Here is a 17,154-nt window from a genome sequence, read left to right as displayed (position 1 = left end):
CACAGACGTGAAGGACAATTTCTCAATTCCAAACATGTTCTATTTTTAGATCTGACACTTTCATTCCTCCATTAAATTAAATGGGTGTCTTTTGAAGAGACATAGAAAGAACGACAAGGTTTTTGGGGCACACTTGAAATGAAAAGATGGTGAAAAGATGGTGTACATATGAATGATTTAAAATCTAACCTTTATTGATTACACTTAAAAAGCATACACACGTCAAAATTCGAAATAGGTAACAATTTTTTCAAAGACAATTTGATAAAGTTATATATAAAAATCAGTAAGTGAATTCAAATACGGATTTTATTTTATAACCGTAAATACACAATACAAAATATGAAATTGTAATACAGTGACCGTCAAATGGGCGAAAATGATTTGACAGGGAATTTACCAGGTCAAAAGTTGTTAGAGCAAGACAAATCAATACCAAACAATAATGCAGTGCATATAAATGTTGCAGAGCTCCATGATTTTGTTATTTCTTTAATTATCCCACGGCCCCACTGACTCTTCCCCCCCCCACTCTCCGCCACCACCATCACCCATGCTGGCTCTGCCTCCAGCAGCGGCTCAAGCCAGGGCCTCATTCACACTGGTTACCCCCCCCCCCTCCCAGCCCCACAGCAGGACAGCCTCAGGATTCATCCACGCTGACTCCTGTGTGTGGATTGCTGGAGGGGAGATGGCCTGTTGAGCCCCTCCACTGCTGCCCTGTGAGTAAGCAATCTCAAGATGGCACCGCTAACGGCTGCCTAGGATTATGCCGCTCAGCCAAAATATGTACCCCGTGTCTCCGACACGGGTTCTATATCGATTCTGTTTTTACTTTTCTACTTATCTGGCTGTTGCAATCACCAAGTGGCGCAGCTGAATGGCTGCCTGGGTGTAGTACAGCTTATTAAATATATGTTCCCAATGTCTGTGTCTCTCATCAGGATACGTCTATTGCATATCTGTACCTGTGATATGCTGTATATCTAATTCCTAGTATATGCAAGTATACCTGGCCAATAAAGCAGATTCTGAATACCACCACTACCTCACCATCCCCACCACAAAATAAATAAATAGAAACAAGGAAGCCATCACCATGAAACCACAAACACACACACACACACACACACACACACACTATATCTGTGAATTGCCATCCAGTACAACATAAAATCTTAGACAAATCATAATTTTTAAACCTTTTTTGAAATTCTGATTTGGTGATCCCAATCAATTTTTGAACAAGATTGCAACTAGGGGAGCCCATATATCACAAACTTATTGTCTTCAATGGAGAATTGCCACAATTTATTGTAGGCATATGAGGCCTTTTACATGGCAATTAGGAACTGGTTGGTTGCTACTATATCTCTCCACTTTATCGCTCACCAAGGCTTAGTAAATACTCCACCAACTAATGCTAAATTTAGGATGGCTCCTTATTCCTTTTTTTAATAACTGACTTTGCTTCCGAATGTACTCCCACTGCCATTGAGTCATGGCTATCTGGATGTATTCGATACATAAATGACCTCATTAGGGCCCTCATCTTCCCTTCTTTCACAGACGTGAAGGACAATTTCTCAATTCCAAACATGTTCTATTTTTAGATCTGACACTTTCATTCCTCCGTTAAAACCAAACTCTGCTTTAGATCTCTCACTACTTTTGAATGTTATTAATTTAGCCACGGTATATTACCACCGCTAATGAATCTCACTGGAGGCTGTCTAATTTTGTAGTGCTGTACTGTCATTAGAATATGTGGAATCCTGCTTCCCATGTCCTAATTATTCTTCCTACTAAATTTTGTTACCTCAATCTACAGACAGCTCTAAATAGTGGACATTTAATTATGGCCACCCTGTACCACCAATCAGTCCCATTCTAGACTAGATACCCCAAACTGTCTGGTACCACCCACATGAGGAGGAGCCTCATCAGGCCTAGTATCTTCCTACACTCCCCTTATACTCAAGCCATCTCTCCGCAGTAGCGCACGCAGGGGGGGGTTCTGAGTACCCAGAAACCCCCCCAGGAGTCTAAGGAACCTCAGCTGAAAGCTGAGGGTCCCCTCTTTCCATGGATATAAGAATTGTAAAAATCGGCCCTTGGGAACCGGAGATATCTGACTTCAAAGCAGTGGTCCCCATCCAAGCCTGTTAATTGTTATTCCCAGTCAGATATTTCAGGTTCTGTCTGACTTAGCGTTTTTCTGAGGGTATATTCCAAAAGCTGTGACTCTTCCCCTTTGAGTGACACTAGTAGCTTGTCTCTACTGTTCCCAGAACCAGAGATATCAGCCTTCCAGCAGCTGGTTACTGCTCCAGCTCCACACACCTGGTATGTAGTTTTATATACTCGTTGGCAGATTGCTCTGCCTCCTGAACTCTGATCCCCTAGTCTCCAATACCATTTGGTAGGTGGTATTCTCTAGTTTTTCCATTCCAATCTAAGAAATCTATTTCTGGGAACTGGAGATATCTGCAGTCAAGCAAGCTGTCCTCCCACCAGAGAATTATGAATAATGAGCCCACTCCACTATACACCCCTCTGCATATTAAACATCCTCTACCACCCTGGAAGTTATATATCAGAGCCCCTTCAATCAGCCCAATGCCCCCTTCTCCCACCATCTGTGCAGTAAAGGGGTAATTAGTGGAAATTACTGATCCAGGCCCTACATGCAGAGCGGTTGATATAATATCCCCTACCACCTGCAGGACATCAAATCTTCCCCCACCACTACCGCTGGAGGATCGGTAGGGGCCCCAATACATTGCTATGCCCAGGGGTCATACACTGCTGTTGACGCCCCTGTATGTATGTATGTATGTATGTGTATATATATATATATATATATATATATATATATATATATATATTATTATCATTTATATTCATTTGGTCTATCTATAATACTTTAACTGACTCGGCATATACTGGGTCACCTAAGTGTCCATCTCCGTGCTTTGCTCCGCCCCTCTGGAAACCCCCTTCTGAAAATCCTGCGTTTGCCACTGCTCCGATTCCTGATCAAGGTTCACAAAATCCCAGAGACCTGATACACTAAGAGGTTTTTGTTATTTTATGTTGTTCTGACAACTGATATTGCAATGCTCTTAAATTCGAGCTGTAGTTTTCCTAATTCTTCAGAACAGGGCAGGGATATAAATGTACCCACCCAGTTGAGATGCCATTCACCAGCGGTCCCTGCCACATGTGTACGGGCATTCAGGGGCCACCTTTATGCACAGCCATAAGTGCCAGTATGTTCTATACAGCCATAAGTGCCATATGTTCTATGCAGATATATCCGGCATCGGTTGTGCTGTAGAAACGGTGTAAAATGGCTGTGAATTATATTGTTCACAGACATATTGGTCAGCAATAAATTGTTTCCACCAGAATTTCAGATAGCTATCCCCAGAGGGTGGTGATCTGAAATGCGTGGCTAAACTTATCTATAATGAGCGCGATATATGCCAAAAATAAATCAATTGTATATTGCCCTATGATCTCTTGTCATTTTAGAAGGAGATCGGGTGCAATTGTCTATATACAAAAATTTATACAATAGATGTATTTTGCCCGTTCACTGTAACGGGTGATGTTATCTGTCAGCTGGTACCTAGCATTACTATTTTTACATGAAAAAAAGTTTGGTCAGTTTTGAACATTAAAATAGAAATTTTGGTGTTTAGTAGTTCTTTTGCATTATTAAATTAAGCAACAATATTGCTTTTCTCCTAGTGCAAATATCCTCCTAGATGATCATTTTACTCCCAAAATTTCTGACTTTGGCCTGACAAGGGCGACTGGACAATTAGCACGTACCATGATGACAGAAAGAATTGTTGGAACTACAGCTTATATGGCACCAGAGGCCTTGCGAGGAGAAGTTACTATAAAGTCTGATATATTCAGTTTTGGTGTGGTACGTAACAATAATAATCAATGGAAATCTCATAATGTACAATATGTGTTCTGTACCTAAATGACAAATGTAGTTACAATACATTACATCACACTGCACTGGTAGTATCCTTGTTTTATTTTTTACACAGAATAATACATTTTTTACAGGCTTGGACTGGCCAACAGGGGAAACCCTGGTAGGCCCCACTTTCTCCTCTCGTGATCAGGTTCTATCCTCTGCAGTTGTATTATACATATGTTACCTTATGATGCACAGGACTATAGTGTATATTCTACGGTGCATTGCTGCTATTAATGTGATACCTTCTCATGCATAGAAGACACTGCTAAAACTCGAATCCATGCTCTCATCATCTCCCAGATTGATTATTGCAGTAGTCTCCTTATCGGCCTCCCCAATACAGACTCTCACCACTACAGTCCATCATGAATGCAGCTGCGAGGCTAATCTTCAATGCCATTCGTTCATTGTCTGCAAAGCTACTCTGTCAGTCACTTCATTGGTTACCTGTATTCTACCGTATTCATTACAAAATACTTTTACTTGCACACAAAGCCATAAACCAAACTACACCAACATACTGTACATCTATTCTACGTCTCTCATCCACACTCATCACCCACTCCCATTCACGATTGCAGGACTTTCTTCAGGCTGCACCCACTCTTTGAAATGCTCTCCCATGCACAATAAGACTCATCCAGTCTCCATTCCTTGAAGCGTTTCCTGAAAACTCAGCACTTCAGGCAAGCCTATAAAATTTTAGAACCGGCCTCTTAACTTTCATATACTGTTCCTATCTAATCACATCCCCACTGTACAGTTCACACAAATCCACTCTCTTTTCTTTTTCTCACTTTCCATCCTCCTGACCCCTAGCCAAACTGCTGGGTCACTGTATCATACAGCATACCAGGAACCTTTGCATTCTGACAGATTTTATGCAATAAATAAAATCTATCCTTATGTATCAATGCCTTTTTCCTTATAGATGGTAAGCTTGCAAGCAGGGCCCTTTTACCTTTTCACTGTCTGTAAATACCTAGTTTGTTGTATCACTGTCTCCTATTGTAAAGTGCAGCGGAATATGCTGCACTATATAAGAAACTGTTTATAAATAAATAAATGCATGCACTAGCATCATTTACTACATATATTTATCAAAGGGCCCAGACTATGCACTCTCTAATGGTAAGCCAGGCCTCTGAGGTGGCTGACCTCACCTGCTCTGGAGACTGACCACACCCCAAAACATGGGGCCCTACCTCAGCACTTCCCCGGTGGGCCCTTTATGCCCCAGTCCAACACTGACTATTTATATTGTTTCTTTATTTTACTATTATTTCAATTCTGTGTCAGACAAGTGTAATACTTGCAAAGGCAGCATAGTTAGATGGATACCAGTCTAAGGGGTTGATTTATTAAGCTCGGTGAAGTGATAAAGTGTCTGGTTTTTATCACCGGCCAATCAGCTCCTACATGTAATTTTTCAAAACCAAGCCTGTAACTTCACAGTTAGCAGCTGATTGGCCGGTGATAAAAAAAAAGACACTTTATCACTTCACCGAGCTTAATAAATCTGCCCCTAAATGTTTAAAGATCCATGAGAATCTCACTCTAATGCCCTCTATATACAAAGCAAGTTGAACCTCCATGCTTAATTTCTAAGCGATCTAAAAAGATTGCTTAGAAATGGAGCTGTGTGTATGGCCCATTAGTTTAGCCCCCATTTTCTACTCAATAATTTGTAGACTTTCCACTGCTATTGGTGAGCCAGAAAGATGAGTCCTCGATTGATTAGGTATCCTTGTTCCAGCTTTGTACATAGAGCCCTTGTTCATGTTTGTATGCAATGGCCGATTATGATGCAACAATGCACTTCTTGGCAGACTGCATGGGTGCCGGACGGGGTTCCGACAGGCATTTACCCGACGTCAGAATCCCAACTGTCAAAACACCGCCAGCCGGGTTCCCGACGGCCACCTCCTATTTTCCCTCGTGGGGGTCCATGACCCCCATAGAAGGAGAATAGATTAGGTGGCTCGTGTAGCGAGCCACCATGCCCGCAGCATGGCGAATGCAGCAAGCCCACAAGGGGCTTTGTTGCGCTAACCATGCTGTCTGGGTCCGGCCAGTCGGGATCCCGATGTCGGGCTAATGACTGTGGGGATCCCGACTGTCGGACCGCTGTACCACACTCAGACTGCATATGTGCTGTAATTGCAGGAAAAGATTCCATTGCAATGTGATTGACAGGAAGGTATCATTTGGTGGACAACTGGGAGTTTACGAGAATGGTGCGGCAAAATGCAGGTGTATCATTGCCATTTTCAAAACGAGTATCTGCTGCAAGCTCTTACATACAAATGCATGGCTTCTGCATCACTACTGATGTGTTCTGTCTGTGTAACTATAGGAATATCCTTAGCGTTGATGTTCCTCCTTCTTTTGTATAAGACCTTATTCAGAAGTTGACACCAAAACAGCAGCAATGTCTATCGGTTTTTGCATAAAGTCATAGACCGATGAACATCGGTAAAGTTCCATTTGTACATCTGTGCATTCAAATGTGCAAGGATTGGGCCTCTTTTGTCGGCGTCCAAAGAAGCCAGCATCTGTTGCACCATTGTATCTTGCACCAGACCTATGGACAGGTGCAGATTCTCAGTCCCAGTAGGGCCTCCTAGTTGAGCGGACTCTATGGTCACAATCAGGATGCATGCGCCGTGCCACAGACAAGATCTCCAATGTACCAGACATCAGCAGTGTGTAGAACTCTGAATCAGACCCATAGTTTGCGTATTGGCTGTTTATGCTGATGGATGTTCTTCAGATGTCAGTCCTGGTAATGGGAAGGGAATAGGTCCCAGCCCTCAACAGAAAAATAAAAATGCATTCCTGGGCCTGGCTTACAGTACATGAAAATGAAAACCCCTGACTAAAATAGAATATTTCATTTTAAATGCCTCAGCAATGTAAGATGCATTGAAAAGGATTTTAAAATGTTACTTGTTTAAAATCAATACCTCAGTCTATTGGTTACTTATAAAGCTTTGACATTAAATCATAAAAAAGTATTTTAATTAATGAAATATTAATATCTTCATAGGTATTGTTGGAAATAATCTCTGGACTTCCACCATTTGATGACGAAAGGAATCCACCATTACTGGTAATATGAATGTTATCGCCTTCAGTATCAAATGCTGCATTGTTGGCATGCAATTGTGTTTATCACATAAAAAAAAAATATATATATATATATGTAATTCTCAACTAGATCAATAATTTCATTCATTAGCTCGATATCAAAGAAGAAATTGAGGAGGAAGAGAGAACTCTTGAAGATTATGTGGATAAAAAGATGGAAGAGGTAGAAGTTCACCTAATAGAAAAAATGTACTCCACTTCTAGTCAGTGCTTGAACCAGATGAAAAACAAGAGACCTGACATTAATACGGTACATGATACATTTATATTATTGTACATGATCTATTTATGTGCGTATTTGGCAATTCATATTTAGCTTTCATTTTTTTTTCTTCTCACTTTTATTTTTACAGGTTCTACATGATCTTGAAGCTATAACCTGCAACCTTTCCATTTCCATATGTACGCAGTGAATTTAAAATGTTTTGTAAATATTATACATTTTGTATTTAAATGGGTTTTAAACCTTCCATTTTGTGAAGAGTCCGTCTGGTGTCAGAGCTTTTTGAAAGGGATTTAGCCAGGGTTAGGTGTTGTGTGTCATGGTAGGTGATGGGGACAGTTTACCTGGAAAATAATGGAATAGGGCCAGGAGAGGGTTTATTGGTACTTCACTTCCTAGTACCTTTTGAAATAAAGAAGAATACATTACTTCATAATGATCGCCGTACCGGACAGGACCAGAAGACATGTAAGACATGTAAAATATCACCTACCATCCCACAGTTCCTCCAACAGCAACAGTTGTTCGTTTATCAACAGCAGATGGGGTAAACAAATCAGATCAGGGAGGACAAAAGGAGTGTAAGAAATATAAACTGAGTGCAAAAGCACTGGTTTAGGTCCAACCTGCCGCTGTTTAAATCGATACGCAACCCTTTTATATGACAATAAATTTGGACCAAACCGAGAAAAGTTTCATAACTCCTTTTATTTTTAGTTTACATACATATTCATTTCCACCGGCTGGTAGGGTAAAAACAATAAAATAACAATCAACATAATATAAAATAAAGCAGCGGCCATCTGCTGCTATCTGGCGAATGGTGATCCCACAGACGTGGATGCGCAAGCACCTCACAGGCTCGCGCGTCCATTACCGAGAAGGGGCGCACGAGCATCTCTCGTATGAGTTAGTATACATGCTGAATAGTATTTCTCTAAATCCGGGTATGCAAAAGACAGGGAAGTTCTCGCTACGGTTTTGCTCCTCTCCAGATTTAGGAAGACATTACGCTATTGAGTTTATTACAAACTAGCTGGAGCACATGGCGTTGCCAGGGATTTTAACCCCTTCCCTACATTTGACTTATATATACGTCATGGCCGGGATGTACTTCCCGACACATGACGTATATATACGTCATGACTTTAAACTGTCCCCGCGTCTATAGACGCGGTGACGGTTTAAACATGTCTGCTGTCCCTGACAGCAGACATGTCCCTGCATGCCCAGGGGGGGCGGCGATGCCTCCCCCCCGTCGGCGATCGCTGTGATTGGCTGTTCAATGTGAACAGCCAGTCGCAGCGTTTTCCTGTGTTACCGGCGAATCAGACGCTCGGTAACACAGGTGTCAATCACCGCCCTCACCCCACCACACCTCACCCCACCTGCCCCCAAGGCTGTGATTGGTCCGTCGGACCGACGGACCAATCACAGCCATAGCGCGTGATTTAAACTAACGGTGACTGCGCTGCAGACGCCATTCCGGTCTGGAATTGCGTGCAGAGCGGTCACCGACCAATCTGTCGTGATATACATACCTGATCCTTGCCTGATACTTACCTGATCACCGCTGGTAGCATGCTGCCAGCAGCTGGATGCTTCCTGGATCTTGTCACTTCCTGTGTGCTGCTGCTGCAGTGTCATAGAGTGACAGATAGTGACAGATAGTGACAGAGAGTGATAGAGAGTGCTATATTTTGTGTCTGCTGCACCCCCTTTTGTGCTGATCAGTATAAATTAAATGATCAGCAACTTTTTGGGGGTCCAGGGTTTTTTTTTTTATATATACCCTGTCAGGTTGCACCCACAGTTGTGTGCCTGCTGCCCCTCACTGCTAATCAGTGTTGCATCACTGATCTGCAGTTTTTTTTTTTTGGAGAGTGCAGTGGGGTTTTGTTTTTACACCCATGTTGCTTTTGTGGGTGTCCTGTGGCCGCTGAGCGCTGATCAGTAACGTACATCACTGAACAGCATTTTTGGCACAGGGTTGATATAATTTTTTTTCTGCAGTTTTTTTTAAATTGTTTTTCTTTTTGGAGAGTGCTGTGGTTTATTTTTATTAAATTGTTTTTACACCCACGTTGCTTTTGTGGGTGTCCTGTGGCCGCTGAGCGCTGATCAGTGACGTACATCACTGAACAGCATTTTTGGCACAGGGTTGATATTTTTTTTTTGGATCAAATTCCTGTTGCCTTTGAGCGCTGTTCAGTGACGGACGTTACTGACCAACATCTGTGCTCAATTTTTGGCGCAGGACCTTTTTTTTTTTTTTTTTTTTAACCCCTTCAATTTTTTTTTTTTTTATTGGGATCAAATTCCTGTATAAAGTATTTTTTTTCTGCACTACATACACACTACACACTACATACCCCCCGTGTTGAAATAAAGTTTGTACCCCCCCTACACTATACACGTGTTGAAACATTACACTTACAGAAACACAAAAATAAAAATGGCATCCCAAATGTCATCCCAAATGTCATCCCAGTCATCCAGAAGAATGTATTCAGCGGAGGAGGCATATGCCATGCTTGCCTCTGACTCTGACACAGCCAGTGATGCAAGCGGGGAATTTGAAGGATTCGTCTTAAGCTCCTCTTCCTCCTCTAGTGATGAGGGACCCCCTCAAAGACGCCCCCGTAGAGCAGCTGAGACCCCCCCCCCCCCCCAAATGATTGATCCCGTATGGACCCCACCACCAGACAATTTTGAGCCCCAGGTTCCTGAGTTTTTGGCCATCCCAGGAATCCAATTTGATTCAACAGGTCTCAGAGAAATTGACTTTTTCAAATTATTTTTCTCTGATGATTTTATAAATTTAATGGTGGACTAAAGTAATTTATATGCCCAGCAGTTTATTGCTCAAAACCCCACGTCATCATTTGCTAGGTGGACCCCTGTAGATGCAGTAGAGATGATGACGTTTTGGGGTCTGGTGTTACATATGGGCATAGTAAAAAAGCCAGAAATTAGGCAATATTGGAGTACAGATGTTCTGTACAGCACCCCACTTTACCGTATGGCCATGACTCGGACTCGTTTTGAGATAATCCTTAAATTTTTACATTACACCGATAATGCACAGTGCCCACCCAGAGATGATCCCACCTTTGACCGGCTATTCAAAGTCAGGCCGGTCATTGATCATTTCAGTGCCAAATTTGCAGAGTTGTACATCCCTGAAAAATTTATTTGTGTCGACGAGTCCCTTGTACATTTTAAAGGAAGGGTTAAATTCCGCCAGTACCTTCCCAGTAAGAGGGCAAGGTATGGCATAAAAATGTATAAACTGTGTGAAAGCACCTCAGGGTACACCCACAGGTTTAGGGTATATGAAGGGAAGGATTCAAGAATTGAACCGCCAGAATGCCCCCCCTCCCTCGTAGGTGTTAGTGGAAAAATTGTCTGGGATTTAGTGCACCCCTTCCTGGATAAAGGTTATCACCTCTATGTGGATAACTTTTACACTAGCATCCCCCTGTTTAAGGCCCTTGGTTCAAGAGGTACAGCAGCTTGCGGTACTGTGCGCAAGAACCAAAGAGGCCTCCCAAAAACGCACATTGCCCAAGTACTGAGAAGGGGTGAAAGCAGGGGAATATGCACCGAAAATATGTTGTTGGTCAAATATAAGGACAAGAGGGATGTCATTATACTGACAACAATTCACGGAGACAGTACCACCTCCGTCCCTGTACGAGGTACCAGTACCCACACCTCAAAACCGAATTGTATCCTAGATTACAATAAGTACATGGGCGGAGTGGATCTTTCAGATCAGGTACTGAAGCCGTACAGTCCCCTGCGGAAAACAAAAATCTGGTACAAGAAGCTGGCCGTGTATATCATCCAGATGGCACTGTATAACGCTTACGTGCTATTCCGTTCTACCAGCCAGAGGGGGACATTTATGCACTTTCAAGAGGAATTCATAAAGGGCCTTATATTTGGGAACCAGCAGGCAGAGGGCCCCAGTACTTCTAGTACTGGCCCCCATATTGTACCAGGGCAGCATTTTCCTAACGAAATCCCCTCCACTGCAAAAAAGGGCAGGACACAAAAAAGGTGCAAAGTTTGCTATAAAAAGGGAATAAGAAAGGATACTATTTTCCACTGTGAAACTTGCCCCGACAAACCCGGCCTATGTATAAAGGAGTGTTTTAAAATATACCACACATCTATGGATTATTAGGTTCATCATTTCACCGTGCTTCGGGGGTCTTGCTAATGCCACATAGCACCCACCATTCATTCCACCAGAATCTGAGCTGCAAAATCCAAAAATCACTCCTTCCCTTCTGAGTCCTGCCATGCACCCAACTGGTATTTTTTGGTCACATATGAGGCATTGCCATACTCGGGAGAAATTGGGGCACAGATGTTGGGGTGCTTTTTCTCCTTCATACCTTATGAAAATGAAAAATTTTGAGCCAGAACTGCATTTTTGTGTAAAAAAATGTAATTTTTCATTTGCACAGCCCAGTTGTATCAAAATTGGTGAAACCCCTGGGGGTTTGAAATGTACACTATACCCCTAGATGAATTCCCTGAGGGGTGTAGTTTGCAAAATGGGGTCACTTGTGGGGGGGTTCCACTGTATTGGTGCTTCGGGGGTCTTGCTAATGCGACATAGCACCCACCAACATTCCACCAGAATCTGTGCTGCAAAATCCAAATATCACTCCTTCCCTTCTGAGTCCTGCCATTTTTTGGTCACACATGAGGCATTGCCGTACTCGGGAGAAATTGGGGCACAGATTTTGGGGTGCTTTGTCTCCTTCATTCCTTGTGAAAATGAAAAATTTTGAGCCAGAACTGCATTTTTGTGTAAAAAATTTAATTTTTCATTTTCACTGCCCAGTTGTACCACAATTGGTGAAACCCCTGGGGGTTTGAAATGTTTACTATACCCCTAGATGAATTCCCTGAGGGGTGTAGTTTGCAAAATGGGGTCACTTGTGGGGGGGTTCCTAACTTTTAGCATCTTATGGTGCCTAGAAACCTACATGGTGCCTAAAAAATAATCTCATAAAAAGGAGGCTCCAAAATCAAGTAGGTGCTCCTTCTATTATGAAGCCTGTGGTTTGGTCAACGTGCACACTAGGGCCACATATAGGATATTTATGAAAACAAAAGAATTGGGGGAATCAATTTTTAGTCACATTTCTTTAGTAAAATCTACTGTGTTCCTTAGAAAAATGTATTAAAATTGCAAATCTGCAAAAAAAAAAAATGAAATTTTGAAATTTCACCTACACTTTGTTTTAATTCCTGTGAAACACCTAAAGGGTTAACAAACTTCCAAAATGCTGTTTTGAATACTGTGAGGGGTGCAGTTTTTGAAATGGCATCATTTATGGGGGTGTCTCACATACAAGTCCCTCAAAGTCACATCAGAACTGAACTGGTCCCTAAAAAAAAATCAGTGTTTGAAATTTTCTTGAAAATTTGAGAATTTGCTATTCATATTTTAAGCCTCCTAGTGTCCAAAAAAATTAAAAGGAGGTTGTAATAATGATGGAAACATAAAGTAGACATAGTAGTAGACAAAGTTCGTTAATTTATGTTGGAGCACAGCACATTACGCATCTCCTGATATACTCTATGCTGCTGTGGGACCCTGCTACTGCCACTATATAACTCTGTGTGTGGGTTTGTGTTACCTCCATTCCCCTCCTCACATCATGTCACTGTCCCTGTCACATGCAGCTCTGTCATCACTGACATATCATGCATGCTGCCCCACCCCTAGGGGTGCTATGGGTGTGTTACCCCCACAGTGTTTGTTCACAGATCGTAATTAATATGTGTACCAAGTTTGGTGTAAATTACTCCAGTCGTGTTGTCTGCTGAAATACTGGGCTGCTGGCTCAGTCCTAGGGGGTGCTATGGGATGTCTTACACCCATAGTGTTTGTTCCCAGATAGAACGTCATATGTGTACCAAGTTTGTTGTAAATTGCTTCAGCCACTCCAGAGTTATGCTGTATGCTGATTTACTGTGTCACTGTCGCACCCTTAGGGGTATGTTAGCCCCACAGTGTTTGTACCCAGATTGTAAGTCATATGTGTACCAAGTTTGGTGTAGATTGCTGCAGTTATTCTGGAGATATGCTTGAACATACATATGAGCGTACAGCAAAAATTGTGTTTTTTAATTAATAAAAAATTAAGAGTTCTCTGATTGAGAAGACACAACAAAACAAACTTGTCTTATGGGGACACCCACTATAGTGGGCCTAAGTACCAAGCTCTGAGACCTAATACATTCAGCCATAGGGTAAATCACCAAAACAAAAAGAGAGGCTGTTGTGTTGGTACCAGGTTATGGTAACCTTAGGAGTAGGCCCGAAGGTGTGACCAGAATAGAGGTGATGAAATATATAAAACAAGTCTTTTATTTAGCACACAGGTAATACAACAAACAGCTGCAGATGGTACTGAGAGCAATACTGTAGCAAGTAACATTGATAGTAGGAACACTGATGAAGTTCCAGTATAGCTGAGCAAACAGCAGAAGATACAATAGATGTTGGCACTGTGTACTGACCGTGGAAGACTGTGAAGATACCGACAGTGATAAATGTTGATGATGGAGCACCAATAGTGAAGAGTATCGATTGCAGAATACTGATAGAGCAGAAGTATCGATGGTGGAATACCGATGGTATCAGAGACGATGCTGGAACATCGCTGGAGTCAGGCAGCACCGTGGATGGAACAGGTGCAGGTATTTTTAAGCAGGGACTGAAATTATCTGGCGCTGGGTAGCCAGGAAGCTGAAACCGAACACAGCAACAGCAGCGAGAGACTGTCATAGGATTGACAACCATAGCACGGACAGTCCAGAAGCATTGAATCAGAGAACTTAGACCTGCTGGGAAGCAGGGATTGGCTGACTAATTAGAAAGGGATACTGAGAGCAGCGGATTGGCTGTGGGAAGCCATGTGACTTATCCAAACATGACTGCACCATGTCTGTTTGGAAACAGCATGCTGCGGCCTACAGTAATTTTGGCAGCTCCGGAGACCACGGAGAGCAGAGAGTTACATCCGCGATGACCGGAGGTTTATGCTGTATAGCTGCGAAATCAACGGCGCCAAGAGATCTCAGGAATGACTGGAGGCGATGTGCTGCGGAACACACGCAAACAGCGCATAAGGTAGCTGGATCTGGTATGCAGGGACAGGCACTTGATAGGTAAATATGTGTCTTGTTGCCCAGATCGTGACAGTGTGGACACCCATGGCGAGTGAAATTAGTAATATTGAACTCTCGCTGACCGTAAGGAATATAAAGCTTAGTATTATATCTATAAAACCAAAATGGCACAAGCACAATGGGGTTTATTCTAGTTCATTCTTTCTGACAAAATCCTTCTTAGATGGACAAAACCATGTGCACTGCAGGGGGGCAGATGTAACATGTGCAGATAGAATTAGATTTGGGTGAGTTATTTTGTTTCTGTGCAGGGAAAATACTGACTGCTTTATTTTACACTGCAATATAGATCTCACTTTGAAGAAAAACCCCACCCAAATCTAATTCTCTCTGCACACGTTACATCTGCCCACCTGCAGTGCACATGGTTTTGTCCATCTAAGAAGGATTTTATCAGAAAGAATGAACTAGAATAACCCCCAATGGTAGCTTGCATATAACCCCAATGGAGCCGGTCTGTCTTGATTATTTTAACACTATTCAGTTAATTTTCTTCCTTTATACTAGATGTGAGGAGCTCAGTCTTTTTTGTTTTAATTCAATAATTTTTTAGGTTAGTAGCAGCCAGTGGTACATAATGGACTTCATATGATATATGACATCAGATATAAAAGAGACATAGGATCGTATACTGTACTACTGAGAAGGTACAGTATATGCATCATATTACAGGAAAGACTAAATTGCCGCTGTAGCACAAGTGTAGCAACTCAAATACCCAAAGGCGCCATTTGGGTATGACCACATGAGAGGCAATGCGGAGTATATAGACGAAGATAATAGTCTCAGAATAAGGTAAATAATACCCACTCCTATATTTCTAGACATATAATTATATTGAAGGGTAGTGCAGCAACAAAGCAAATCAAATACACCCAGCTACTAAAAAGAAAAAAAAAACACAATAAAACAAATCCCAAAACAAACCTACCATATGAACCCCACAGAAGGAAAGACAGGTAGGTGGGGGTGTGACGTGGTAGGAAAGACAGGTAGGTGGGTGTGATGTGGTACAAAAGAAGGGAAAGTGGACGTAATGCGGTAGGGAAGATGGGCAGGTGGCTGTGATGCAAGCAGAAAGAAATTGAGGTGGATATAACCCAGTTAGGTAAACAGTTGGTTGTGACACATAAAAAGAATTAACATCTCTGTACACACTGATGCTTTCCATATCATATGCATATCCCTTCACCTGGCTTTCTGTAGTTGAGGCTCCCTGGATCCACTGTCTTCTCCTCAGTATCTGGCTCTTCTGCATGGATCACATGCAGATTGGTTTCACATCATTACACTGATCCCTGCAGCTGCACAGTGCAGTGCACTCTGACACAGCCTGCTGCCTGGCGCCACTGTGCACTTCACTGTGTGCAGCAACTGTAGTCAGACCCCCTCCTCCCTGACATGAGTACACTGATACCAGGAAATGGAATACAGCTGTTCCCTCCCTGACTGAGCCTGCTGCCTCTGTACAGTGACAGTGAGCGTCTGCAGCTGCCCAATGTAAAGGGCATCTCAAACTGTAATGTGGCATCAAACGCTAGTCCAGCCAACATTCAAGACCAAGAAAGGACTGCAATATAATAGAGAAGGCACATCTGGGTATTTGTGGATCGCACACCTGCAGAAAGGATAGATGGATGAATTATTAAGTGGACCACAGCCTCTTCCAAGCATGTAGATTTAGGATACCAAGCATCATCAGAACCAGATATATCCATCCTAGAGATCCCAGCCGAAATATGAGCAAATATAGGTGCTGCAGGAGTCACATATGTATAGCACTGAGGCAGGATCCTCTCGTCTCTAGCAGTAGATTCATTAAAAACCAGTAGAGGCATATATAGCCAGCAGGATTTGTTGGACATAATTAAGGAGGTTGCTGCCACTGAAGGATCCTTAACAGGCTAGCACACCACCAACCTATAGGGGAGACTGGCAGCAGTAGGATAATCGTCCACAATCAGTTTGGAGAATAATCAGAAGGTAAGTAAATGTACAGTCACCGAGAAGCAGTATGCACGAGGCCGAGATGCAGAGTCAGGGGAACCGCAAAATGGACAAGACCGCATCCAGACCACCGGAGCACAGCGGTTACGACTCCAGCCAGCAGCCAAGAAAGGATTTGCTGCACCATAATCGGAGCCAGAGACCGATCCTTAGGGATCTAGAAATGGATCCACATGATCAAGTGGCGCTTGCAAACAGTATCTTTTTTTTAGATAGGTACATGCAGTGTTAGAAGTCCTGTTTTAACATAATTTTAGGTTTTTGTTCCAGAGTGTTAAAGGCTGTATCAGCCACAATGTAGGTTATGCTGTGAAGCATAGAATTGACAATTTGTATTCCCTTTGTATTCAAATAGTCCTCGGTATTAACTGGAGTTAAGACAGATTGCATACAGGGAGTTGAAATACAAAAGTCAATTTGACAGAAAATTGTTAGTATAGCTTTCTGTTTCTTTAAACAATTGCAAAGAAAGTGGTACTTGCACTCTTAAAATAAAACTAGCACCTACTGCTTCTGATTACATCTGTAGGATTCTCTCATTATCTTATAA

General features: G+C 42.4%; 1 protein-coding gene across 2 annotated transcripts in view; it reads left to right on the top strand.

Annotated features, from left to right (window-relative positions):
• Positions 1–7,623, top strand: part of IRAK4 (interleukin 1 receptor associated kinase 4) — a 36,476-nt gene extending 28,853 nt beyond the window's left edge. For both annotated transcript variants that reach the window (XM_083182668.1, XM_083182666.1), the window contains exons 9-12: positions 3,757–3,940; positions 7,053–7,115; positions 7,245–7,403; positions 7,507–7,623. In XM_083182668.1, the coding sequence (XP_083038794.1) occupies positions 3,757–3,940; positions 7,053–7,115; positions 7,245–7,403; positions 7,507–7,566 (466 nt within the window). In that variant the 3' untranslated portion in view covers positions 7,567–7,623. The remainder of the gene's footprint in view (positions 1–3,756; positions 3,941–7,052; positions 7,116–7,244; positions 7,404–7,506) is intronic.
• Positions 7,624–17,154: the final 9,531 nt, after the last annotated feature.

The sequence above is a fragment of the Crinia signifera genome, chromosome 4 (assembly GCF_055691185.1).
Source record: "Crinia signifera chromosome 4, ASM5569118v1, whole genome shotgun sequence".
In the NCBI taxonomy this organism is placed as follows: Eukaryota; Metazoa; Chordata; class Amphibia; order Anura; family Myobatrachidae; genus Crinia; species Crinia signifera.
The sequence above is the reverse complement of the archived record's forward strand: the minus strand, read 5'-3'. Positions and strand labels throughout refer to the sequence as shown.